Consider the following 27,676-nt stretch of genomic DNA (forward strand, 5'->3'; position numbering starts at 1 on the left):
ACCTGACGAAGATGAGGCTTCAGCTGTGTTTGCGGGAGTACTGTAGCCCAATCCGATTCGAACAAACGAGATAAAGCCATCCCTTCATTCTTTGATCGGTTTGCGACATACCCATTTCGTAGAACCTCGATCCCCGATAAACCCACCTTTCAAATTCGATCACTTTTCAGTATCTCAACATCCATGCAAAATCTTGGGCCCCGTTTATGTGTGGGTCGGAGTTAGACCAGGCTCGACTTGTTTAATAACAGTGGAAAGAGAGATTTGAGTGCGGATGAGATAGCTGAATAGTGATCCTCTGAAGTTCTGAACTAAATCAAGTCATTGAACACAGAGAATCGTGGCGTTCGTCTTTGGAATTGTAGGTGGGATTCTCTCTTTCTCCCTCTTTCTCTCTGCTGGAATGGATTGGAACTAAGCCCGAGCTATAGAACCCACAAACCCGTCCGAGTTTACATGGAGAAGAACACCAAAATCTGTAAAAAATGCACAGATGCATGTTATGAAGGTTTGAAGCACGATGTGGTGACGGAGAGTGGTGAAAGTGATGGTGGTGTCTCTCGGTGCAAGAGAAAATGGAGAGATAGGAAGAGTGTCTCTTGGTTTTGCAGATCCACGGTGGACAGTGGTGAGGTTGTAAAGGTTTTACGGTGGTGAGATGAAAAAAAATGAAAGAGAACCGACATAGATTTTCATGTCATTTCCCACATACGGCGCCAAATGTTGATGCACAAAACCGGAGGTCTTGGAACAACGTAAATCCGATTGTGAATCTGCAAGAAAGTAAAGAACACAAGATGTATCGTGGTTCACTCCAATGTTTGGGCTACGTGCACACTGATGTTAATTGTATTTCTCTGTATGATGAATATACAAGGAAGCTATAGGCAGTGTGCTATCTAGCCTACTTTCTGTGTGCTCTCTTCCTATGGCCTAAACTTGACCTCAATCTTGGCCTCTCGCCAATGAAGAGAGTGAAGAGTCATTTTATAGAACAAGGGCTCCTCACTTATTACATATTTGCCTCTTCATTTATTACATAATTACATTTGAGTTTTCCGAGTATTTATACGAGGTCTAAATACGGAGGCTCTAAGTATGGTACAAACAACTTAAATTTGTGATTAAAATGTGTTTGGTATTGAAGATAGAAGATATGAATGAATGAATACACACACACACACACACACACACACACACATACATACATACATACTAGCATATAGGCACACACAAAGTGTGTGAGAAATTGAAGATAGAAGATACGAATGAATATATATATATATATATATATATATACACACACACACAAACATACATACATACTAGCATATGGGCACACACAAAGTGTGTGAGAAATTGAAGATAGAAGATACGAATGAATATATATATATATACACACACACATACGCATATGGGCGCACACAAAGTGTGTGAGAAAATTTTTTATTTTTGTTTTTGAAATAGTAGAGAGGAAGAGAGTGATAGAGAATGTGGGAGTGAGAAGTTTTTTTATTTTTTTTTATTTTAATTTTTTATTAGAAATATGTTAGTATTACATGTAAGTGAGACTTTGAAAAAAAACAGCAAAATTTGGTTGTATGAAATTATATTTCTGCTTCATATTTTTTATTTATGTTCTGTTTTAATTAAAGGATTAAACTGATAATTTCATAAGATTTTGGTTGATAATGAGCGTTTTATTAATTAGTATATATATATATATTTTTTTTTTTGAACCGTAAACTGAATAAAACCGATATAAACTGAATATTATAATTTTAATAATAAATTTCAACAGATTCGCACCGAACCGAATTGTCTGACAAATAAGCAGAGCACACTTTTCCAGCTTCCAAATCGAACACTATACATATATTCAACCGAAACCGGCAATTTCCATTTCCTCCATACGCAGTGCAGAAATGGTGAAACCTGACAAGTCGAAGCCCAGTATTCCCCAATACGTCCGTTCCTCCGCCAAAGTCCACCCCGACTTCGATGCCGACCCCAACTCCTACTCCCTCGAAAAATTCAAGCTCTACGAGACCAGACAGGTAACCGATTCTTCACACTCTCTCTCGCTCGAATTCTTCATTCCTCTCCAATTGACGCTCTCAATTCCAGCGATTTTACTTGATCGGAAGCGATCAGAACAAGCGCTTCTTCCGGGTCTTGAAAATCGACCGCTCGGAGCCCGACGATTTGAATATCAGCGAAGACCCGGTTGTGTACTCGCCGCAGGAGATCAAGAGCCTGCTGCAGCGAATCGCCGAGGGAAATCGCGCCACCGGCGGCCTTACTTTTGTCGCCAAGGTTTTCGGGATCGCCGGTCAGTGTCTTAGACCTCAATTTTACTAGAGATTTATGAACTACCTGCTTGTGTGTTTGTATTTACTCTGTGTATGGGGTTTTGGTGTTTTTGGTAGGTTGCATTAAGTTTCTGGAATCGTATTACTTGGTTTTGGTCACCAAGCGTCGCCAAATAGGAAGCATATGTGGTCATGCGATTTATAGCATAGATGAGAGCCAGTTGGTTACTATTCCGCACGTCACGATTCAAACTGATGTTGCTCATTCTAAGACCGAGTTGCGGTAATTTTCTCCCTTGTTTTCATGTTTCTCTGTTGTCTGGATTGTTAAATGATAGCATAAATGTGGCAGACATATATTTGATTTGATTAGAGATATACGGTCAGTGGGTTATTTTAATCGTATAATCAGCATGGCCTGTCACCAGGGTTTCATACATCGGGCTTGCATACTACCAAGAGGCCATAAAGAGTACCTGAAAGAATAAGATAGGAAGGGTGAGGTTACCCAACAAGGGTCCCGACGGTGTGAACTTTTTCTTCAAAGTTTTATGAGGCTCCTTGAGTCATTATTACACCAGTGTTCCTTAACACATGGAAGAAAGAAACCCTGACTTATATTTATTAGTGTCCTGTTAGAGGAGTGAGAGAGTTTGCTTTGGGGGTTTACCTTTATTTGCTTAGATGGACAAAGTCATGGTTGTACAAATATACTGTTCACGAATGACACTGCTAATGATTTCTCGTAGTGACTACGTGGAAGTTGGATTGGGAAGGGGTTAGGTGACCTCCAGTAACTTAGGATAGTAAATGGAGAAGGGTGTGAATTTGATGTTAGAAAGTTACTGGCGAAGCAAATGCCATAAGCTGTGGATACCTTTAATGTGAGAACTATGCAGTTAATCTGTGATCATTGGAAAATGCATAGACTTCTGTTTTACTTAATATCCCACTTGTGGATGGGCTAAGGAGTGTTCCCTCCATTATTTAATTGTTTCATATCTAAAACGGAAAAATATATTGTAACGGGACTCTGAATGCTTAATTTTACTCAACTTCATGGTCACCAACTAATATACTTCCTAATTCAACTTCTATAGAATTTACTTATATTTTTCATTCTTAATTGTAGGTACAAGAAACTTCTATCCAGTGTTGATTTGACCAAAGATTTTTTCTATAGTTACACGTATCCTATAATGCAGAGATTGCAAAAGAATGTGTTATCAATGGGCGAAGAAGGGATGCCGTATGATAATATATTTGTATGGAATGCCTATCTAACACAAGCTATTCGATCAAGGTGCAATAACACAATCTGGACAATAGCATTGGTGCATGGCCATTTTAAGCAGGTATGAAACACACACACGCAATCTCTCTCTCTCTCTCTCTCTCTCTCTCTCACTGTATGTGCGTGGTAAGGAGATTGTTTTGGTTAGCGGAACCCATAGACAGTTTTAGCCGGCCGAAAAGGACATTGTTTTCGATTTACTCTACATTTTAACCGAAACAATTTGGTTATACCATATCTATTCTTTTTTAGTGAACTTATATCTTGTGTATTTACTTCCCATGCTACATATGTATTTACCTTTTGCCGAGGGATTTATGAGTTTAGGCTTTTTGACTGATGCTTTAGGTGTCTGATGGACTGGTCGCCCATGTTTCTTGTATTTCTTTATGTTTTTTCTAGATAAAACTTGTGTCTTCTTTGAAAAGAAAAACTTCTTAACTGAAGATGTTAAATATCTCGATTAAGTTTATTTTACTTCGTTATGGCAGATTAGGCTATCAATCTTTGGTAGGGACTTCAGTGTTTCTCTGGTCTCTAGACGCTCTCGGCATTTCGCAGGAACACGGTATGTGGTAGTTTGAATATCACACCACACCATCTTCATTTTTTCTAATTATTCACATAGCTGTATCTCCATCGGCACCCGGATGCAGTGTTAAATGAGCAAGGGGGCCATAGAAACTTCTTTTCGAACGACTCCACTCAAAGTTGTTTGGGAGCATATGCTCCTATCAACTTTACCCGGGACACACAAAAGAAGTACTTTGATCCTATTAGACGGGGGAGGGTGAAGAAGCTAGGACAGAAGGGTAGAGTTCAAGAGAGCAAAATGCGTTTAGGAACGTGGAATATAGGAACCTTAACGGGAAAATCTATGGAAGTAGTGGAAGTTATGGTGAGGAGAAGGATAAATATTATGTGCCTACAAGAAACTAAGTGGGTTGGTAGTAAGGCAAAGGATCTAGAAAACTCAGGGTTTAAACTTTGGTATTCGGGCACAAATAGAACGAGAAACGGTGTTGGCATCATCGTGGACAAGACCTTGGTACAAGATGTTGTAGATGTCAAGAGGGTAGGAGATAGAATCATGGCAATCAAGATTGTAATAGGACAAGAACTTGTCAATGTGATTAGTGCGTACGCACCTCAAGTAGGGTTGGATACGAGTTCGAAGGAGAAATTTTGGGAAGATCTTGGAGACTTGGTGCAAGGAATTGCTCAGACGGAGAAGTTATTTATAGGAGGAGATTTAAATGGACACGTGGGCAGGGAGACAGGCAACTATGGAGGTTTTCATGGTGGCCATGGTTTTGGGGAGAGAAACGAGGATGGGGAAGCTATCTTGGATTTTGCAATGGCATATGATCTCTTCTTAGCCAACACCTTCTTTAAGAAGAGAGAAGAACATGTGATCACCTACAAGAGTGGGTCGTCAAAAACACAAATAGATTTTCTTCTAATGAGGAAAGGGGATCGTATAACTTGTAAGGATTGCAAAGTTATACCAGGAGAGAGCGTGGCTAATCAACATCGCTTGTTGGTGATGGATGTACATATCAAAAGAGTAAGACAAAAGAACAAGACTTGGAAGTGCCCAAGAACTAGATGGTGGAATCTAAAAGAAGAAAAACAAGCCATTTTCAAAGAGAAGGTAATCACCCAATGTGTGTGGGATAGAGAGGGGGAAGCTAGCCAAATGTGGGATTCCATGGCTAGTTGTATCCGAAAAGTAGCAAAAGAGGTATTAGGAGAGTCCAAGGGCTTTGCCCCACACCAAAAGGAATCTTGGTGGTGGAATGAGGAGGTACAAACAAAGGTGAAGGCTAAGAAGGAATGTTGTAAAGCCTTATACAAGGAGAGGACCGATGAAAATGGTGAAAGGTATAGAAAAGCGAAGCAAGAGGCGAAGAAAGCTGTCAGAGAAGCTAAGTTAGCGGCTTACGACGATATGTATAAACGACTAGATACCAAAGAAGGAGAGTTGGATATCTATAAACTAGCTAGAGCAAGGGAAAAGAAGACAAGGGACCTAAACCAAGTGAGGTGCATCAAGGATGAGGATGGAAAGGTTCTTGCTACAGAGAACGCGGTTAAAGACAGATGGAGAGGTTATTTTCATAATCTTTTCAATGAAGGACATGAAATGAGTGCTTCTTTAGGGGAGTTGAGTAACTCAGAAGAGTGTAGAAACTACTCCTTTTATCGTCGAATCCGGAAGGAAGAAGTGGTTGTAGCTTTGAAGAAGATGAAGCATAGAAAAGCAATAGGCCCAGACGATATACCAATCGAAGTGTGGAAAGTTTTGGGAGAGACAGGTATAACATGGCTCACTGACCTTTTCAATAGGATTTTGAAAACGAAGAAGATGCCAAATGAGTGGCGAACGAGCACTTTGGTGCCTATCTACAAGAATAAGGGCGACGTACAAAATTGCATGAACTATAGGGGTATTAAGCTAATGAGTCATACAATGAAGCTCTGGGAGAGAGTCATTGAGCATAGATTGAGGCAAGAGACACGGGTTTCGGACAACCAATTCGGGTTCATGCCAGGGCGCTCAACCATGGAGGCAATCTATCTCTTACGAAGATTGATGGAAAGATATAGAGATGGGAAAAAGGATTTACACATGGTCTTTATAGATTTGGAAAAAGCGTATGATAGGGTCCCAAGAGACATTCTTTGGAGGATTTTAGAGAAGAAAGGAGTACGAGTAGCATATATCCAAGCTATAAAGGATATGTATGAAGGAGCAAAGACCGCCGTAAGAACTCATGAAGGACAAACCGAAAGCTTTCCCATAACTGTAGGATTACATCAAGGCTCATCCTTAAGTCCTTACCTTTTTGCGTTGGTAATGGATGAGTTAACAGGACATATTCAAGATGATATTCCTTGGTGTATGCTTTTCGCAGACGATATAGTGTTGATAGATGAAACTCAGGAAGGGGTAAATGCAAAGCTTAACCTTTGGAGAGAAGTGTTGGAATCTAAAGGTCTTCGCCTCAGCCGATCAAAGACAGAATATATGGAGTGCAAGTTCAGTGCAAATGGAGGCCAAAACGAGTTAGGGGTGAGGATCGGAGATCAAGAAATACCAAAGAGCGACCGTTTTCGTTACCTAGGATCTATCTTGCAAAAGAACGGAGAATTAGATGGAGATCTCAACCATAGAATACAAGCTGGATGGATGAAGTGGAAGAGTGCATCCGGCGTGTTGTGTGACCGCCGTATGCCACTGAAGCTCAAGGGAAAATTTTATAGGACGGCAATAAGGCCGGCAATGCTGTATGGCACATAATGTTGGGCGGTGAAACATCAACACGTACACAAAATGGGTGTAGCGGAGATGAGGATGCTTCGTTGGATGTGTGGGCACACGAGAAAGGATAAGATTAGGAATGAGGATATCCGGGGTAAAGTAGGAGTAGCCGAAATTGAAGGAAAGATGAGAGAAAATCGGTTACGGTGGTTTGGACATGTGCAAAGAAGGCCTACTGACGCTCCGATTAGAAGATGCGACTATGGGACAGAGGTTCAGGGCCGAAGGGGTAGAGGAAGACCTAGGAAAACTTTGGAAGAGACTCTAAGAAAAGACTTAGAGTACTTGGATCTAACGAAGGACATGACACAGGATCGAGCACAATGGCGTTCTAAGATTCATATAGCCGATCCCACTCAGTGACTTGGATTTTCCAAGTCTCCAACCAAGAAGTTTTCCTCACTCGGGAAATTAAGGGAACACTACCCCAACCTACATGCTCCACTCAGAAAGCTTCAACATACAAGCTTCAACAAAAGAAAATTCAAAGAACTTAGCGAAGAAGGCTTTGGTGTATTTAACACAATACGTTGAAATGAAGGAAAGCTTATTTATTGATATCCCCGATAAGCTACAAATATGTACATATACATGAGTCAAAATAAACACACAAGAGGGAGCCTTCACAAAGGTTGCTTAGGAGAAGTCTCAGCAGTCGGTAGAGCCCCAGAAAGAGAAGGCACCGGAGGGGGATCATTTGGAGCCTCAGTACTGGACAGAACCCTAGAAGGAGGAGGCATCAGAGGTTGATCATTTGGAGCTTCATTACGCGGTACAGCCCCAGAAGACGAAGGCAATAAATGCCTTTGGAACAAACCCACAAATCTCTGATGATCAAGTAAAACCTGACCATCAGTTTCCTTCATCTGGTCAAGCTTCCTTTTCATGTTTGTAGCATAGTCATGTGCGAGCCGGTGCAACTGTTTATTCTCATGCTTGAGCCCTCTAATCTCCTGTTTGAGACTCATCACTTCAGCCGCCAATGATTCAACTTGGCGGGTTCGAGCAAATAGGCGTTGTGCCATATTAGACACAGAACCTGCACACTGAACACTGAGAGCCAGCGAATCCTTAACAGCTAACTCATCAGACCGTTTGGAAAGTAGTCTGTTATCTTTGGGAGTGAGAAGGTTCCTGGCCACCACCGCAGCGGTCATATCATTCTTCATCACGGAATCCCCAACGGTAAGAGGACCAGTTGGGGAGACGAAGGATGGGCGCCATATGTTGTCTGGAGAAGGCGGGGCTGCCTCTTCAACAAGGTTCAAGTCAAAACGACGGTCGGAGGGGCCAGACATTTTCAAAGGTGTTGAAGAGAGAAGAGGTCGGACAAATCAAGATCTTAGAAGTGCAAGAATGAAGCTTCTACTGGTGGAGATTCAAGTGTGCTTTGGAACTTAATGCCAGCCCCTATAAAAATCTGCACTCGACGGAGCTTCAGAAATCAAAGAGGCGCCTGCTCAGAAATCGAAGAGGCGTTTGCTTTCTCAAAAGCTGGGCTGCTTAGAGATCACGAGGGTTGATCTCAGAAATCGAAGAGCCGTTTGCTTTCTCAAAAGTTGGGCTGCTCAAAGACCACGAAGGCCGATCTCAGAAATCGAAGAGGCGCTCGCTTTCTCAAAAGCTGGGCTCCCTAGAGACCACGAGGGCCGATCTCAGAAATCGAAGAGGCACCTACTTTTCCAGCCTTGTCAGCACCTGTCACACGCACACTCAGCTTTGCGGAAATTATGGGCATTCTGTCAAAGACTTCTGGGGAAGTAGAAAACACATGAATCTTACTGTTCAATCACCCACTTCCCACACGCAACAATAGCTCATGGGTACCACAGATAACTTTGCCAAAGTTCTCTGCCAAAGTTGAGCACGTGAAGCTTGCAGCTCCCACTACATCGCTCTGACCAAGAAGGGTAAAAGAATAGCAAAGAAACAGCACTAACAAAGTTTAGACCCATAAATTTTGAAGGTCTAGCTACCATATTATTACCCACAAGGGTAAAGGAACAGTACCACTGCTGGATAATTGGAAAGTCCATGTATGTCAACCTCTGTGCTTCGTGGCAAGGTAGACTAGCAAACATGCCCAACCTTTACTCACATTCGAGAAAACACTCCCAATAAGATTGCTTGCTCCAAAATCGAAGAGGCACCGTCCTCCGAATCTAAAGAGCCAGACTCCCAACATGACTACTTTCTTAAAAATCGAAGAGAGGGTAAAGGAACAGTACCATTGCTGGATAATTGGAAAGTCCCTGTGTGTCAACCTCTGTGCTTCGTGGCAAGGTAGACTAGCAAACATGCCCAACCTTTACTCACATTCGAGAAAACACTCCCAACAAGATTGCTTGCTCCAAAATCGAAGAGGCACCGCCCTCCGAATCTCGAGAGCCACTCTCCCAACATGATTACTTTCTCAAAAATCGAAGAGACACTGCTCCCCGAATCTCGAGAGCCAGACCCCCAGCATGATTGCTTTCTCAAAAATCGGTGAGGCACCGTTCTCCGAATCAATCGAAGAGGCGCTCGCTTTCTCAAAAGCTGGGCTGCTCAGAGACCACGAGGGCCGATCTCAGAAATCAAAGAGGCACCTACTTTTCTAGCCTTGTCAGCACCTGTCACACGCACACTCAGCTTTGCAGAAATTATGGGCATTCTGTCGAAGACTTCTGGTGAAGTAGAAAGCACATGAATCTTACTGTTCAATCACCCACTTCCCACACGCAACAATAACTCATGGGTACCACAGATCACTTTGCCAAAGTTCTCTGCCAAAGTTGAGCACGTGAAGCTTGCAGCTCCCACTACATCGCTCTGACCAAGAAAGGTAAAAGAATAGCAAAGAAACAGCACTAACAAAGTTTAGACACATAAATTTTGAAGGTCTAGCTACCATATTATTACCCACAAGGGTAAAGGAACAGTACCACTGCTGGATAATTGGAAAGTCCTTGTGTGTCAACCTCTGTGCTTCGTGGCAAGGTAGACTAGCAAACATGCCCAACCTTTACTCACATTCGAGAAAACAGTCCCAACAAGATTGCTTGCTCCAAAATCGAAGAGGCACCGTCCTCCGAATCTCGAGAGCCAGACTCCCAACATGACTACTTTCTCAAAATCGAAGAGAGGGTAAAGGAACAGTACCATTGCTGGATAATTGGAAAGTCCCTATGTGTCAACCTTTGTGCTTCGTGGCAAGGTAGACTAGCAAACATGTCCAACCTTTACTCACATTCGAGACAACACTCCCAACAAGATTGCTTGCTCCAAAATCGAAGAGGCACCGCCCTCCGAATCTCGAGAGCCAGACTCCCAACATGATTACTTCCTCAAAAATCGAAGAGACATTGCTCTCCGAATCTCGAGAGTCAGACCCCCAACATGATTGCTTTCTCAAAAATCGAAGAGGCATCGTTCTCCGAATCTCGAGAGCCAGATACCACAGACCACTTTTTCAAAGTGCTCTGACAGAGTTAAAACATGTGAAACTGGCAGCTCCCACTACCGTGCTATGACCAAGCAGGGTAAAGGAATAGCATTACTACTTGTTGTTAGGGAGACTCCTATATATGTCGACCTCCATCCCCAACGGACAGGCAGACCTGCAAAAATGCTCAACCCTTCATCATATCTGAGAGGGCACTCCCAACAAAGCCTTTCGAAATATTCAGCTTTCTTTCCCCCCGATAATACCTCTGCAAACAAGCTATACTAGAGCAAGAATATCTCATATCATCAGGGTTAAAAGCAAGAGTATCCCATATCATGCTTTTTCCCTGTTTTTTCTTTTGACCTTGTTTTTACCTGCAAGACAAGGAGAAAGAGAGCAATCAGTCAGCACTTGGAATCAAGCTTCCAGCCAGGAACTGACTGCCTGGAACCCCTTACCTGATTACTTACCTGGCATTGCTCTCGAGTACTCATCTTCAACATCTTATGTTTCCAGGGAAGATTCCGCATCTGCTTGAGGAACAGATAGGGCAAGTGCGAAGGATACAAGGAAGCATGTGGAGACAAGCGTAACAGCACACGTGCCGATACATCCATTACTCTGTTAAAAGCAAAAGTATCCCATATCAGCAGGGTGGAACGTACTCTAGATTTGATGGACTTGTTTTGACCCTCAAATTCTTCAGTCGGCCTTATACTCTGGAGGAAACCAGAAAACCCTCCAGCTCAGTTCAAGAATAAGCCTGTGGAAAGTTACTTCTTCAAAAGCAAAAGTATCTCATATCATCTCTTCTCATTTTTCTTCTCTTTATCCTTCATGCTGCTGCAAGATGGGGAGAAGGTGAACAATCAGTCGGAGCTCTGATTGCTTACCTTGTCTGTCACCTCTTTCAGCAGACCCCCTAGCTCGGCGACTTGGGGGACTCCTACTACATGGTTTGTATCGCGCTTGACCAAGCCTGAAACTACAAGTAAGCTTCAAGTGAAATTGATACATTACCTTGTGCATCTCCACCAGTTAAAGATACCACCCCTGGATGGAGGAAGAGTACTTCCAGAGAAGATGCCACATCTACCTATGAGACAGATAAGGCAAGTCAAGACGACACCACACTCCGATACTTAGAAGTTTCGTGATTACGAGATCATTCTCCCACAATATTTCCTAATGTCATTTGTACTAAATCATTCACTCGTACTCACTAAAGGAGAGCTTGAACCTATGTACTTGTGTAAACCCTTCACAATTAATGAGAACTCTTCTATTCCGTGGACGTAGCCAATCTGGGTGAACCACGTACATCTTGTGTTTGCTTTCCTATCTCTATCCATTTATATACTTATCCACACTAATGACCGGAGCAATCTAGCGAAGATCACAAAAAGCGACCGTTTTCGTTACCTATGATCTATCTTGCAAGAGAACGGAGAATTAGATGGAGATCTCAACCATAGAATACGAGCTGGATGGAAAGAGTGCATCCGGCGTGTTGTGTGACCGTCGTAGGCCACTGAAGCTCAAGGGAAAATTTTATAGGACGGCAATAAGGCCAGCGATGTTGTATGGCAGAGAATGTTGGGTGGTGAAGCATCAACACGTACACAAAATGGGTGTAGCGGAGATGAGGATGCTTCGTGGGATGTGTGGGCACACGAGAAAGGATAAGATTGGGAATGAGGATATCCGAGGTACAGTAGGAGTAGCCGAAATTGTAGGAAAGATGAGAGAAAATCGGCTCTGGTGATTTGGACATGTGCAAAGAAGGCCGACTGACGCTCCGGTTCGAAGATGTGACTACGGGACAGAGGTTCAGGGCCGAAGGGGTAGAGGAAGACCTAGGAAAACTTTGGAAGAGACTCTAAGAAAAGACTTAGAGTACTTGGATCTAACGGAGGACATGACACAAAACCGAGCGCAATGGCGTTCTAGGATTCATATAGCCGACCCCACTTAGTGGGAAAAGGCTTTGTTGTTGTTGTTGTTGATTCACATAGCTGTCCACATGGCATATAAAAACAAAAGTCAAAAATTTTCAGCTATACATTTTTCTTTAATTTAAGAAAAGGTTCGAGTTTTTTGTTTTGAGGGTGAAATTTCACTGGTATTAGCTTTGGTAATGTTTTGAGATACAGAAATTTCTTGTATTAATCATGTTTTCGATTGTGTTGCAGTTACTTGAAAAGGGGAGTGAATGATAGGGGAAGGGTTGCAAATGATGTTGAGACAGAGCAGATAATCCTCGATGAAGAAGCTGGCTCATGCAAAGGAAAAATGAGTTCTGTTGTCCAGATGCGTGGCTCGATTCCCCTTTTCTGGTCACAAGAAGCTTCGAGACTTAGTCCTAAGCCTGATATTATATGTAAGAACAGATGCATATTAATTTCATTCGTTCTGAATCATATGCTACATGTCACATACATTGTTACAAGGGTCATTGGAATTAATCATTTTTTGCATGTTTTTATTCTGACTTTAGTACAGAGATATGACCCCACATATCAAGCTACCAAACTACATTTTGAAGACCTGGCAATGAGATATGGCAACCCAGTTATTGTGCTTAATTTGATCAAGGTTTGTTTATTTCTAAATGGCTTCTGAACAGATGCTGGGACAACGTTTATTGTTAGTCGTTACTCTTTACTATATTACTGCATGCGATGGGACAACATTTTTATGTGTTGGATGACCAATTACTATTTTATTCTTCTTGTTTTCGTTTTAATTAAATGGGGGTGGGGGATTCAATAAATGTGCAATTCAGATCATTATGAAACACCCCCTTGTTTCATTATGTTGTACCTTTTCCAACATTGGGAAGGGATATACCACTAGACCGAGAGCTAGTTGGTTATTGGATATTTACCATAAACAACCTATGCAATTTTTTCAGCCAACCTATGTAAACTCTAATAAACTAGTAGGAAGAGAAAGAATACAAAACTAGAAAATTCTGACAATGATGCCGAAGTTTCTGGTTAATAGTTAAAAGTGAGGTTTTATAAGTCTTCCTGTTGTACGAGAGAAACATTAGTTTACTGTGCATCTATTCTGCAGGGGCTAATATTTATGTGATAGCTGTCGCCACATAGTAGATCCTCTATTTAATAAATTTGGTTATTTATAGAATGAGTTGTAGCTATTTGAGGATTGTGTAAGTATGGTGTAATATTGTGGGGCAATATTGAAAATAGAATGCATCTCTTGTTTCTCACATCTCTCTGATGTTCAGTATAAGTTGATGATTTTTTCTGTGCTTCTGATCTACAGTGATTGAGTTTTCTACTCGTGTGCGTGTCTGTGTCTGTGTCTGTGTCTGTGTCATAGGGAGGTTGCGGTTACGAGGATGTTAATTGGTAAAAATATTTTTGGTGCCGAATTCTTTTATAAGCACTATTTGACTTGTAGCCTACTCTGGATACATGCATACATAGAGATAAATATTTTGCTGGCATTACAAGTTAAGCTATATTTATCAGTTTCCCATCATGCAATTTTTTTCTTCTTATTTTTCGTTTCATGTGTCATGCAATTTTATTGTAGACTGTCGAAAAAAGGCCTCGAGAAATGATGCTGAGGCGTGAGTTTGCAAGTGCAGTTGGGTACTTGAATCAAATATTTTCGGAAGAAAACCATCTTAAATTTATTCACTGGGACTTTCACAAGTTTGCAAAAAGGTAGCCAGTTGAATTTTCATTTTCCTTTTGTGTTTTTTTCTTTTTTTGCTGCGTAAAGCGGGAGCCTTGTGCACTGGGTACGACCTTGCTTTTTTTGGCAAAGTGGACACAGACACACACACCTATGATGCACAGATAGATATAGGATACATGATTAAATACCATACAAAAAGTCTCCTAAAACTAGAATAAGGATAGGGGAATAAAAAAAATGCTGTATCATATGTATATGTGTGTGTGTATATATATATTTATGAGAATAGGGTAAACTGCATCCCTATCTGGTGTGGTGCAGGCTAGTTCTATGTTTTTTTTGTCTTTTATGGTTGGTTGCAATCATAAAAAAGTATGAAAAGCATATTCCCCTTTTTTGTTTTGTCAAAAACCAGTAAGCACAATTGAACCAAAATTCTTTTTCCTTTACATGAACCATTATAGGAGCCCCACACAACTGAAATAAGACATACGCATAGTATTGTGGGGGAGTGGATTCTTCTTCAAGACCTAGGAATTCTTTACGGAATTGTATTGATCCATTTGGAGTATTTGATACGTATCGGGCCATATTGGTATCCAATTCTCCATATAAAGAATGACTAATTCTGTTTCATAGGCTTGCAGATTTGTATATGTATTTATTATGTCCATGTATATATCATTTACATAGGTATACATCATTTTGCTCCCACATTTTTACCTTGCTAAGAAGTAGACTTATTTAGCAATAGATATCTCTGCAATGCTTTCAATTCAACCATCTCTAACTGTTTGTGTTTATATTTGTTTTCTTCGGTCTAACGGTTCTCTATCTTTTCTGCTTCCAAAGCAAGTCTGCCAATGTTTTAGCAGTTTTGGGTGCTGTGGCAAGTGAGGCGCTTGATTTGACTGGTTTTTACTACAGTGGCAAACCTAGCGTTGTTAAACGGAGGCTCAATCAATTAAGTCGGACAAGCACGGGAAGGTATGCAATTTTTATGTTGGTTTCTTAGTTTTTGCAATTGTTATTGGAATGATGGAATCATATCATAGATATGAATCACAGTCCTTTTTGTATTGGGAAAATAAAATGAAGTTGTAACACTAGTTGTACAGTTTAGCCTAATTTCTGATTTCCATGCATAAAGCGGGAGCCTTGTGCACTGGGTACGACCATTCTGATTTCCATGCATATTTCTGGTGACATGTCTATTAATAAGAGTTACAGTTCATGCATGCTATATTTTGAAGTTACACCCTTTTTTTCCAATTCTTTCATGCTGGTTCTCCAGTAAACAATGCACAATTATAAATATTGAATCATTGATCTACCCCAATATTTGCTGGTTCAGTGATTTGCTAACTGTATTCTCAAGATTGGTTCCAGATCTCCATTGCACTTAGATTGTTATCCTTGAATCAAATTGTATCAGATAAGTTTTAGCAGGCAGACAGGTGCCAGACATCCTATTGAGGAAACACAATCTTGCTTTACTGTGAACTTCTTACTTATAGGGTTTGGTTGGGAGTACTTCTATACGGAGTAATGTACTTTTGTTTGTACTGCTTTTATTAGAAATTTAGAAGCATTTAAAAAACTCAAGTGCTTCATGCATATTTTGTTGGAGGCACTTCCACAGAAAATTTATAAAGTTCTTCTTAAAGAAGCAGTAAAATGCTTCTCTAAACTCAAAATTGTACCTGTTTATATTTAAATCATACACTTTAGAAGCACTTTGGCACTGTTCAAAGCACGCCCGAACAAATCTAGTCCTCCATAACCAACATGGATCCTGATATAACCCAATTGGTGCTGGTTCAGTTCAACAGCTCAGTTGGTCATTCATCTAATGCAGAAATTAGGTGCTATGGTGCAAGTGAGCGCCAAATTTTTGTTCCAGGGAGAATTAGTTTTCTTTGTGATACAATCTTCTTGCTTGTAGGCCCTGTTTGGGTGTTTGTAAAACTGCTTTTGTTATAATAAGAATTGTGTACTGCTTTTGTTAGAAATTAGAAGCATATAAAATATCCTCATGACATCTGAAGTGTAAATGATTGGCAAGTAAAAATCCTTTTTATATTGTAAAATTTCTCTATGTTACATGTTCTCAATTTTTTTCCACGGATAAATATGATTAAAGGTGATAGTTTTTGCATTATCTAAAATTTTAACATTTCCGTATGAAGTATGAACTGATCTTCAATTCATTATATTGTTATGCTAAGATAATGATAAAGAAGTCATATAATAATTGCAATCTGAATTGCTGATAATAAGAAAAATAAGGCTAACTACTTCTATTAGGACTGAGACGTATGACGGCCATCAATTAGTTGTGGACTGTTTATGTAGATATTTATGTGGAGAAACGTCATGGTTCTTGATGATGATGTATTTCTATCATATTAAACCTGTGGCCTGGTACAGAGCACCTTAACAGTGATTTTAGAACACTCCAGTACATGGAAGAATTATTTCAAAATGAGTCAATTGTTTTACGTACTAATTAACTCTGGTATAACCGTATAAGACTGAACGAGTATTTCTTTTAAATCAGAATTGCAAACGCTGGGGACGTTCCAAGGTTTGAAAGCAGTAATGAAACTCTAAATTCTTCTGTTAATCGGGACAGGGAATCTGATATTATGCAACAGAAGAAAAATGATAATTTTAGTGGTGAACCACCACATTTTCAAAGCGGTGTTCTGCGCACGAATTGTATTGATTGTTTGGATCGTACAAATGTTGCCCAGTATGCTTATGGCCTTGCAGCTCTAGGCCGCCAACTTCATGCAATGGGTTTGACAAATCTGCCCAAAGTGGATCCTGATAGCACTATTGCTGCAGCTCTCATGGATATGTACCAGAGCATGGGAGACGCTCTTGCACAGCAGTATGGTGGCTCTGCAGCTCACAACACCGTATGTTCTTATTTTCTTCTTGGGTTAGAGTATGCATATTATCAGTTACTTGATGTGATAGATCAACCCCTATATTTCTAACGCGAAGTTAAAAACAAAAGAAACCTCTATAACTCTAATAAGATGTCCACTGAAAAGGAAAAAAAAATCACATTGTGGTGAAATAAAAAGATGAATATAATGCTTCCGATAGACGGACATTGGGTGAGGATCATCCTTGATTGGGGAACCTGAAAGACGGTTCGGATCATTTCACCACATTGTAGGGTGGGTGTTAACAATGTGGTCCTCTCATCTTAGGTTTTTCTTGAGAAGTTTATAAAGACATATAAACAATAATAGTATAATTCATGTAGTGGACAAGGAGTCCACCTTTTGATGCAATCTACAACAAATATTTAATATATTTATGTTTCTCTGTTTGTATGTGCTTGTGTAAGAAGTATGTGCGCACATGCGTATAGATAGATTTCAAATTCATATTTATCTTTATTTTTTCTTCCTGAAACCTTTTCCTTATAACGAATGCTAGGTATTTCCTGAGAGGCAGGGAAAGTGGAAAGCTACAACCCAATCAAGAGAGTTCCTGAACTCTATTAAGCGATACTACAGCAATGCTTACACTGATGGTGAAAAGCAAGACGCCATAAATTTGTATTTGTTCATCTCTCTTATAGTTTCTAATGAAATTTATTTTTCTATTTTTAAGTATTACCTGCTCTTTCCTGTAGCAACAGATGAGGCTTATTACCTACTACGATCTCCACCAATTCAGATAAAATAAAATATACTGATTGATCTTGATCATTAGCTTCTCCATTCTGCATTAAGAAATAGATGCATCTCTGCATATGTGAACTCGTTGTGTTGCTGCAGTAGTTGTATATTGTGTTTTGAATGTCTCGAGGAAGTGTAACTTTATGTTGTATTATTTCACATTGAAACGATGTTGTATTATAGTATGTCATATTATGTTGTACTGTATTATATCTCTCTGTGTTGTAATTTACTATACAATGCTATATTGCACATTGTTATACCGTCTTTTGCCTTAAAAAAAAGGTTCTAATACCTTGATCTTTTTGTGGGTTTTACCAGATTTTTGGGTTACTTCAAACCACAGGAAGGGAAACCTGCTCTCTGGGAGCTGGATTCTGATTACTATCTTCATGTATCTGGAATTGATGACCCTCTCTTTGATGTGTGGTAAATCTCTATGTATCTAGAATTGGTGACCTTTGTACATGTCTATGCACCTTGTACATCTACAATTACCTGTCCCAATCGGTTTTTCCAAGTCTTCTGTGAAGTTAATGTTTCATTTTAATCTCCCATTTTTTACAATAAGATTCTTGATTTTCAACTTTTCAGTTCACAAGGAAATGATACACGCTTAGGAGGAATGGGAGACACTCTTGCCCCTATTCCTGCTTGCAGAGAAGATTTTTTGAGGATGAAGTTGACATCCTTTGATAAATTGATTGAAAGGACATGTAGTTCAATAAAGGATGTTAGACTTTGTAGTGAACCAGATCAAAGACCAGGCGGTAGTACTGCAAATTCAAGTGTGGCGCCTGATGCAGCGTAATTATATTCAACCTAAGCAGTTTTTACCCCTATGTTTAGCATCCTATTGTGATTTGATTATTCATCTGTCTTAGGTTATCCTGTACACTTGGGAACCAAGGCAAATTCTTGTAGTAGTTACTGAACATTGGAATTCTTTTCTTTTTTCTTTTTCAGTGAAATACAGTTGAAAAGCCCAAATTGGCTTTTTGGCCAGAGAAAATACGAAGAAAGTGGCTCTGCACCAAAAGTTACTTCACATGAAATCGGTAATGGAGGATCCCATAACGAGACAGGGGTTGATGGATTTTGTGACTTGAATTGGCTTGCATCTGAAGCCAATGATACTGAGGAGGATATCTTCCAGAGGTATGCTATATGGAAATGCTTTTACATTGGCACAGGAGGAGAACCTCCCATTTGTCTGTTTCTTTTGCTTAAATATCTCCAGAAACATGAAGGTGTTCTGTATCTCTATGTAGATGGCTTATACAGTGTTGTTATTACCGTAACCTCTAATATAAGTGGGGTGCTAACCAAGTTAAGGATAATAAAAGAAAGTAACTATAGCAGAAGAAATTTTGATAATGGAGTAGTTTGATCTGGGTAATTAAGATGTTTGGGAACTCTATGTTACTATTTGTTGGCATCATCAACTACATAGACAAAAAGATTTACATATACACAGATAAAATCTGTTGAATCATAAATGTTTCATTTCTTTATTCCATGATTTCCAGCAATCTGTATGCATATATTTAGTTTCGTATAAAAGGCCTCTGCGGTATCGTATGGAGTGTATTTGTTGATCATGTATTTCTCTGCTGCAATTCCAAGGTACCTTTCAATGACATCAGTAGATGAAACCAATGGGTGGTACGGTGGGACACTGCTAGGTGATCAAGATGAAAACAGTGAGATATATAAGCACTATGCTGAGTTATGTCAGGTATAGCACTTCTAATTTTCCAAACATGGACAGGTGTGGTATATCCTTTAAAGTTTAAAGTCTGACATAAGTTTGTGCAAAATAATGAATGTGCTTTTTTCTGGTCTTTGTGTTCATTAACTTCATTCTCTGACCAGAAAATTGAAGAAACATAATTATAAATTTCTTTCTGTAGGTGAACCCTGTAGGTTAACATTTTAGTTAACGGATAGGTCTGTATGCTGCACATCGAAGTGTACCGTTTGGGCATAGTTCAATGAAGTTTACTTCTTGAAAGTAAACAAAGAAAAAATGCTAACATTTGTATAAACGGTTAACCATTAACTCCCTGATTTCTCTATTGTTGTTTGGTTACGAGGTTTAGAGTTTAGGGATCAAGGATTGGGGCCTAATTTTGAGGTTTGATTTGGGGCCCATGCCAGGGACCTAGGATTTGCGTCTGTGATCTGTTTTTGGATTCTGGGGTCCATGTTAGGGTGGTTGGGTTTGATGGCCGGATCCCTGGCTTGAAGCTTTGGTCTGCGGTCTGTAGTTCAGGGTTCAAACAACACCTACTACAATGAAATCCCTGCATCCCGAAATGGGATTTTGACTCTAAAATCCATCTATAGAAGCACAATTATCATGTCAGGTTTCCAAACAAAATGGCATTGTTCACCACCAATAGACACCTGAATCTCTTTCAAATGCACGATAGAAGTTTTACATCTTGCATGGTTTTCCGATATTTCATCGAAGTTTGACACTCTTGTATATTGAGCTTAGAATATACTTTTTGTTCCAGTTAGGCCTGGAGGACATGTTCTTTTTCTCCTACTTCTCACATATGTGGTGCATTTGATTTCCTTAATATTGTGAAATGCTGCAAGGTGCAGGGCACTGGCATTGAGCCTTTCAAAAATGATCGTGAAATGGAGAAGCACTATGCTGATGCTCTTCATATGGGAACAATTAACATTGTAGATGATGCAGCTGTTGAGGTAGAGATGGAAGCCGCCCTCAAGGAATACGACCAAATTAGTAGTGATCTCGGGAGCATCCCTGCATCGTGTAAATCGTTAGCAGAAGATCCGAGCTGGTTGACGAGGTGGATCATTGGTGAAGAGAAAGTTGAGAGGATTTGAAGAGAGATATTTGGTATTGCGTATACTTTTGATTTTTGTTTCTTCCATTGTTTCTTAACTATGAATGCAATCGTAGAGATAAATGAAGTGTAAGAGGCAAATATTTTGAGTAAATCGTGCGATGTACATGGCTATATGGCTATAGAATCGAACATGTGAATATATGTAAATACAATTTGTTCAAAATCAGTTCCAAGTTTCCAATTTCATGAAGTCCGATAACTCCTCATATTCCATGTTAGGGGTCCATGTTTAGGGTGGTTGGTGCCCGGGAATCTGATATAGAGGAGTTATCGGACTTCATGGCATAAGCAAACCTGGGAGGGATTATTTGAGCTGGTTGAAGGCCTGCCAGCGGCAGTTTTATACACGACAATACTCCAATGTTTTCATCTCTCGGTTGGAACTTGGAGGGTTATGGGATGCGAGGGGTTTGCTACATTTTTAATGAAGCATTCCCTAAAGAGTAAACTGTCGGTTTACCCCCTGAACTTTCACCTTACTTTCGATTTCCCCCCTGAACTTTTTCATTGGAAAATTAAGGACTCAAACTAATTTTTTTAGCCAATTTGCCCCCTACCGTTAGTTTTTCATATATTCCATCCATATTTCCGTTAAGTGAGACCATGTGCACAACATGTGAGGGTAGTTAAGTTATTTTACTCTTAAAAATGATTAAAAAACTGAAAATAATAAAAAAAGCAAAACTTTCCCTCTATTTTTTCCCGCTAATTCCTATCCTCGATTTTATTTTTCCCTCTCATTCCTATGCATGAGAAATGACATATGGTGTTATTGTCTACAATTTTTATTTTCTCTAACAAATTAATAATTTGACAAATGCTAATGGTGCTATTGTCTCCAAAGCAGTGCATTAATATAAGAAACCCTAGTCTTTTTTATAGACATGTTTCTTATATTAATGCACTGCTTTTGAGACAATAACACCATGAGCATTTGTCAAATTATTAATTTGTTAGAGAAAATAAAAATGGTAGTACATGCTTCAAAAAAAAAAAATTAACTTAGCTACTTATGAAGACAATAATACCATATGTTATTTCTCATGCATAGGAATGAGAGGGAAAATTAAAATTGAGAATAGGAATTAGCGGAAAAAAATAGAGGGAAAATTATTATTATTATTTATTTTTAGTTTTTAATCATTTTTAAATTGAAATGACTTAACTATCCTTACATGTTATGCACATGGTCTCACTTAACGGAAATATGGATGGAATATATGAAAAACTAACGGTAGGGGGCAAATTGGCTAAAAAAATTAGTTTGAGTCCTTAATTTTCGAACAGAAAAGTTCAGGGGGGAAATCGAAAGTGAGGTGAAAGTTCAGGGGGTAAACCGACAGTTTACCCTTCCCTAAAATATAGGAAAATCCCTCTCTCTCTCTCTCTCTCTCTCTCTCTCTCTTGAAAGAAACAATAGTCAATCTCTACCAAGGTATTAAATATCGATGATATCGGAAATATCGGTAGTCCAAAAATATGGAAATATCGATGAAAATATCGGGATATTATCGATATCGATAAAAATAATATGGAAACCATGGAAATTGTAAGAAAAACTTGGAAATTTTTATTGAAACTTTGCAGGATGTTTATTTAGTCAATTATTTATTAATTTATCACAAAACATTGGAAGGAAATGCATTGCATGATGGATTTAACTGATTTAAGTTGATTATATAGCGAGTTGGCAAACATGATGGATTTAAAGGATGTTTATTTAACTGATTTGAGATGATCCAACCACACACACACAGACACACCACCACACACGCACACAACACACGCACGCAGACAAAGACTCCTCAGTCTCTCTCTCTTGATCCTTCTTCTCTCTTCTCTCCCTTCTCCCTAGATTACACACGCACACAACACACGCACACAACACACGCACGCAGACAGAGACTCCTCAGTCTCTCTCTCTCGATCCTTCTTCTCTCTTCTCTCCCTTCTCTCCCACACACACGCACAGAGATCTGTCGATCTCTCTTGTCCCTTCTCCCACACACACGCACATAGATCTGTTGATCTCTTTTCTCCCTTAGCCTCGTCGGCGCCGTCTCTCGAAACTCTCCTTTCTCTTTGCACCGAGTCCGAGACCCACATACACACACGCACACCATCGCACCTGCTTCAGGAAGACACCCATCGTCATCAGCAACCTCGTCTTTCTCCCTCTCCTTCTCGTCTCTGCAACTCGGCGAACGCAGGAACTCCGGCGAGTTTCTTGAATTTATTTAGTTAGGTAAGCTTCGGTTTACCTCTTTCTGTTCCACATTAAAGCTTATATGTGAAATTTAAGTTCAAAATCGTGTTTTTGCAAGGTTTTTAGGACGAAATCAGCTCGGGTTCACACAGATCCATCTCCGGCGTTCTTCTCCGATTGGCACAGATCCAAGATATCGCGATAATTTTGGAAATATCGCAATATTATTGATAATATCGCGATATTTTGACGAAATCTCATTGGATAAGCATTAAAATATCGTTAACCCGAAAAACCGATATTATCGTCAAAATATCGCCGATAATATCGGCATTTGAGACCATGATCTCTACATAAATTGTAGAACCCAAAATAAATGTTGATAAACGATAAGAATCTCTCGAAAGTAGGACTTTCCATAGACTCTCTGCAGCTTTTTTTTTTCCTTCAGTTTTGTCACAATTTCCGTGCGAATGAACAATATTTGCCTACTCAAAGAAGTAGTAGGAGTTCCTACTCAAATTTATTCATTGTCGATTTATAAAACTTCATTTTTATAATCAGAATCGTTTATAGTATAAATCACTTTATAAAGATCCCTTTTGTAAGAAAATGAATTAAAACTAAAGTCGTTTAGTCATTGAAGTGTATAAAAACAAATGCACAGAATTGGTAAAAGTATTACGAACCATCTATGTATTTGTTATAATAAATGAACTAAATGACCTTAGTTTTGATTCATTTTTTACAAAAATTATCTTTACAGTGTGATTTATAATATGAACGATTTTTTTTATCATAAGCGCAAAGAATCTCCTTAAATGTTTTACTAAGATTCCATTGCCAAGAATAGCAATGTGTCAAAGCAGTGATAGGCATGGATAAAAAATAAAGACAATCATCGTATAAAATGAATATAAAATAAATATAAAAACAACATGAGTCTCCAATTGATCGGAAAGTGAGTCCTAAAGGACTCACCAGATACTTGGTTATATATGTACTTATATATAGAGACATTATGGAATTGGATCCTCGCCGGATCCCCTTCTTGAGATCCAAGGGATCAGTGCATGTAGACCGTTGATCAAAAATCATGAGGACATAATATTTTTCACACAAAATGAGACTGCTTTACTTTTAAAAATATAAAAAGCATTAAATTATGACCGCACGTTTTTTTATCAACAATCCACGTGCGTAGATCCCTAGGATCTTCAGAAAGGAGATTCGGCGAGGATCCAAATCCACACACTATAAAGACAAAACCATAATGACCTGGTTTCTCTGCCCTCCCACTTCCCATACACTTTTATCTCCTCCTATTTGTGCGGTCACGGTTAAGCTACGTCAACATTTTATATTAATATTGTTTTTTGTCTTATTATCTCTATAAAAAAATTAATATAAAATATTAACGTGACTTAATCGTAATCGCACAAAATAGGAGGAGATGAGAGTGTATGAGAAGTGGAAGGGCAAAGAAGCCGTATCCAAACGATAAATAAAAAAGGGGCCCACAACCTTAATTGCTGCAGACAGCTAGACACACTGCAGGCGCGGGTCCCAGCGCATCAGTGCGTTTTATCTTTCTTTGCATGGATTCTGAATCAAAGGTCCCTATTTAAAGTTTGTTACCATTGGGAAATCAACGATTTTTATTAGTTTTTAATGCAATGACAGCTGCACCGCTTAATCAATCTCACCTTAATTGGTTTTAATGTGTTTTTTTTTTTCCATTATGTGCCCATACGTACCTAATCAATTTGTAAAGACACAACCTAATAATGATACAATTTTAGAGACGTTTTTGTGAAGAAAAAAAAATGAAGTCAGAATTTGAATTTTTTTTTTAATAAAATGTTTACAAAAATATTTTATGACGACGTAATGTTAAATTAATTAAAAAATAATAATATAAACAAAATTGTGCAGCTAATTAAATGATCACATAAAATCATAAAAACATCAAATTTAGGAATTCTACTATAATGACTTTCTCATTAGAGGCAATATTCTTTTAAAGACACAAAAATTCTCTTTAAGTCCTTAAAAGAGGTGCGTTCTACTATACTATTGAACCAACCACCTACGTTCGTTACATCAACTTCACCCCTACATACATAAAGGAATCGAGGTTTGGAACCCTTTTCTAAATGAGTACTCAAAGTAGTGATGAAAGTCCCTAAATAGGGACTCCCATTGAAGAATTCTCCATGCCCAATCCCAATGGAGAACGGCTTTCCCGCCCCGCCTCATTACAAAACATTAAAATATTAGTTTTGTAATCTTAAATAATTTTTTTGGGCAAATTAACTCTTATAAAACTATTTTAGGAGAAGTTGGTATTAAATATATAAGTAAATCATATTTTATAACTTTAGTTTTGGGGCATAATAACAAATTCATAACTCATCTCTTAAACATCGTAATGTAGTACATAACTTACGAATTATGTGAAACTCCGTCCCCAGATTTCACGGTTTAAAATTAGGTATTTTATATTCTTAGTTTTGACACATTTATATTTGCGGCATTTAATTTTTTCCTGAAATGGATATAAGACGAAAATGCCTCTCCTGTGCTAAAAGGGATTTTACATGGACATATTTAATCCTTTCATATTTTTCTACTGTTCTTGGCATATTTAGATAGTACATGTTACTATGAACGCGTAAGTGCAAACAGATTTGAGTTTGAAATTCCATTGAGAAAGTTACGAAGTTTCTAAATAAAAGGGTATTTTGGTAAATTCGAATGGAACTTTCTGGAATCCAATGGCTTCCTTTTTCTTCTTCTCTGCGTGTAAAACCAGCAGCTCTGTTGCTGTTCTTGATTTTTTTTATCTCTTCTCAATTTGGCTCCCCTCACTTCAAATATTCACATTTTTTTAATTCGGTTATCGTTTCGACAAATCTTATATCAACATTTAAGCCTCATTAACACCAACACATTAGCCCCTCGATTTTCCCTCAAAATGACCACGCAAGACAGAACGAAGGCAAGAAAGGAAGCAAATCCCGCCGGAGAAACAACAAATTTCGGCCAATTCATCGGAATCTGACTTTAAGCCAAGGGAGAAGTTTAATTCTCTTCTTATGGCATTCCTTTCTATGTAAGTGGTTTCCTTTATTTAATTATTTTTAATTGGATTGTGGATGCACAGTTGCTTATTTAATTTAATAAAAGAAAATGAATGCGTGGTTAAATCATTGATTGTAGTTTGGTCTTGTCTCGAAGATGAGACATGATAGATAAACAGGAATGTGGTGACGTAATGTGTCGATCTTGAACGTATGTTGGGATCGGGGCGTGATAAATTCGTTGCAATGATAGAAGTATTGTCACACAGAATTGAAGTTGATTCAACTTGTTCTTCTTCAAGACCTCCAAGAATATGATGGAGATAATGGCGTAGTAGTTCATAACCCTTTTCAATGCTGCCAGACGCTACTGAAGTTGAAGGCCCCCTTGTTGTCGGTTCTTGAAAAGCTTACCCTACTTGGAGAAGGAGAAAAATTTACTCCTTTGGAATCCACTCAATAACAATTTCATGGAGATCGAAGGAATGGACAACACAATAGCTTACGGCTTCGGTTTTTCATTTAACGATTTCTTCCTTCTGAAACTGATACCTCCGATTTCAAAGATCCTAACTTTTCAGGTGTGGGTTCTTGGAGCATTATATCTGGTTTTAAGTTCATGGCACTCCATCCGTTCGGAACGGTTATGGGAAACACTGTCTTTTGGAGGGGTAAATCTTTGACGCTCAAAGGTTTTGTGGCTTTTAGTGTCGAGAAGGGCACCATTTCAATGCTCAATTTGTCGGCTGGCAGTGGCGGTATCGATAGCTTGATGGTGGGCGATGTGGGGAGCCACTTTTTACTTGTCAATATGATGAATAACTCAATTTGTTAAAATCTGGCGATTAGAAGGAGATGATGATGGTAATCCATGGGGATGGACTACCATTGCCACTCTTTCTAACTCTAGTAGAACCCGCGCCATTGGTATCCCGCAGAGAGTGTATCCCTTAGCACTCTCAAAAAATGGAACTTCGCTCAAAGTCCTAACAGTGTGGAGATGCAATTGAGCCTCAAAACAGATTGCTTTTCCATGACTGAACCATCCGCCGAGATACAGTGCTTTCAACATATTTGCTAGAAATACTGTTATCTTTGCCTGGTTCCGATATGAAGAGAGAGGAAGCAGCTGCACAAGTGAAAGAATACGAGAGGAAGAGCAAAGACAGGAAAGACTCTTCGATAGAGAGAGAAGAATCAGAGAGCTGGACGGGCTATGAGAGGAGACAAGACAAAGATTGGAGGAGGGGCTATGAGAAGAGACATGACCAAATAAGGAAGAGGGAGAAAGAGAAGGATAGGAGAGAAGACAGAAAAATGAGAGGATATCCAAGAGGTAAATTCTATACAGATCTTTTCATTTGGTAGGTTTTCTATACATAACTTATCTCTGGTAATAGTGAATTGTTTCATGTTGCTTCTTTCACAGTAAGCTACATTTTTGTGGTTTGAGTTTTAGTTTATTATGATATGAATCATCAAGCTCACCTTTAGTCTCTGTTTGTTTCAGATTGTCACAGTTGGTCTCTGCCTAAGTAGATTCTTTAATTAGCAGTAGGTTGTGTTTTTAGTTGAGTGGAGTTTATGGAAATCCCATATTTACTATTTATCTTTAATTGCTGCAGTTTATGAAGACAGGACAGAAAGAGTGACAAGAGGGAAAGACCCGAGGAAGACAGAGAAGGAAGGCATCATAAGGGGTAATTTCTATGCAACTTTGTATTTCATTTGGTAGGCGCTTATGGACACACTTTGTTTTTCATGTTGTAAC

The 27,676-nt window shown here is 39.1% G+C and overlaps 1 protein-coding gene across 2 annotated transcripts; it reads left to right on the plus strand.

The window, feature by feature from the left end:
• The first annotated feature begins 1,800 nt into the window (after positions 1-1,800).
• On the plus strand, positions 1,801-20,782 carry LOC126632700 (phosphatidylinositol-3-phosphatase SAC1-like). Of its 2 annotated transcripts, none has more exons than XM_050303156.1 (16): positions 1,801-2,057; positions 2,128-2,332; positions 2,430-2,595; positions 3,445-3,667; positions 4,098-4,174; positions 12,551-12,738; positions 12,856-12,953; positions 13,923-14,056; positions 14,883-15,017; positions 16,591-16,954; positions 17,487-17,608; positions 18,053-18,160; positions 18,326-18,538; positions 18,698-18,889; positions 19,358-19,469; positions 20,345-20,782. In XM_050303156.1, exons 1-16 carry the CDS (start codon positions 1,926-1,928, stop codon positions 20,591-20,593), a joined length of 2,718 nt encoding a protein of 905 aa, XP_050159113.1. In that variant the 5' UTR covers positions 1,801-1,925; the 3' UTR covers positions 20,594-20,782. The 2 variants fall into 2 exon arrangements, with proteins under 2 accessions (XP_050159113.1, XP_050159114.1); XM_050303157.1 differs by having other exon boundaries at positions 16,666-16,954.
• Positions 20,783-27,676: the final 6,894 nt, after the last annotated feature.

Source organism: Malus sylvestris, chromosome 8, assembly GCF_916048215.2.
Source record: "Malus sylvestris chromosome 8, drMalSylv7.2, whole genome shotgun sequence".
NCBI classification, from domain to species: Eukaryota; Viridiplantae; Streptophyta; class Magnoliopsida; order Rosales; family Rosaceae; genus Malus; species Malus sylvestris.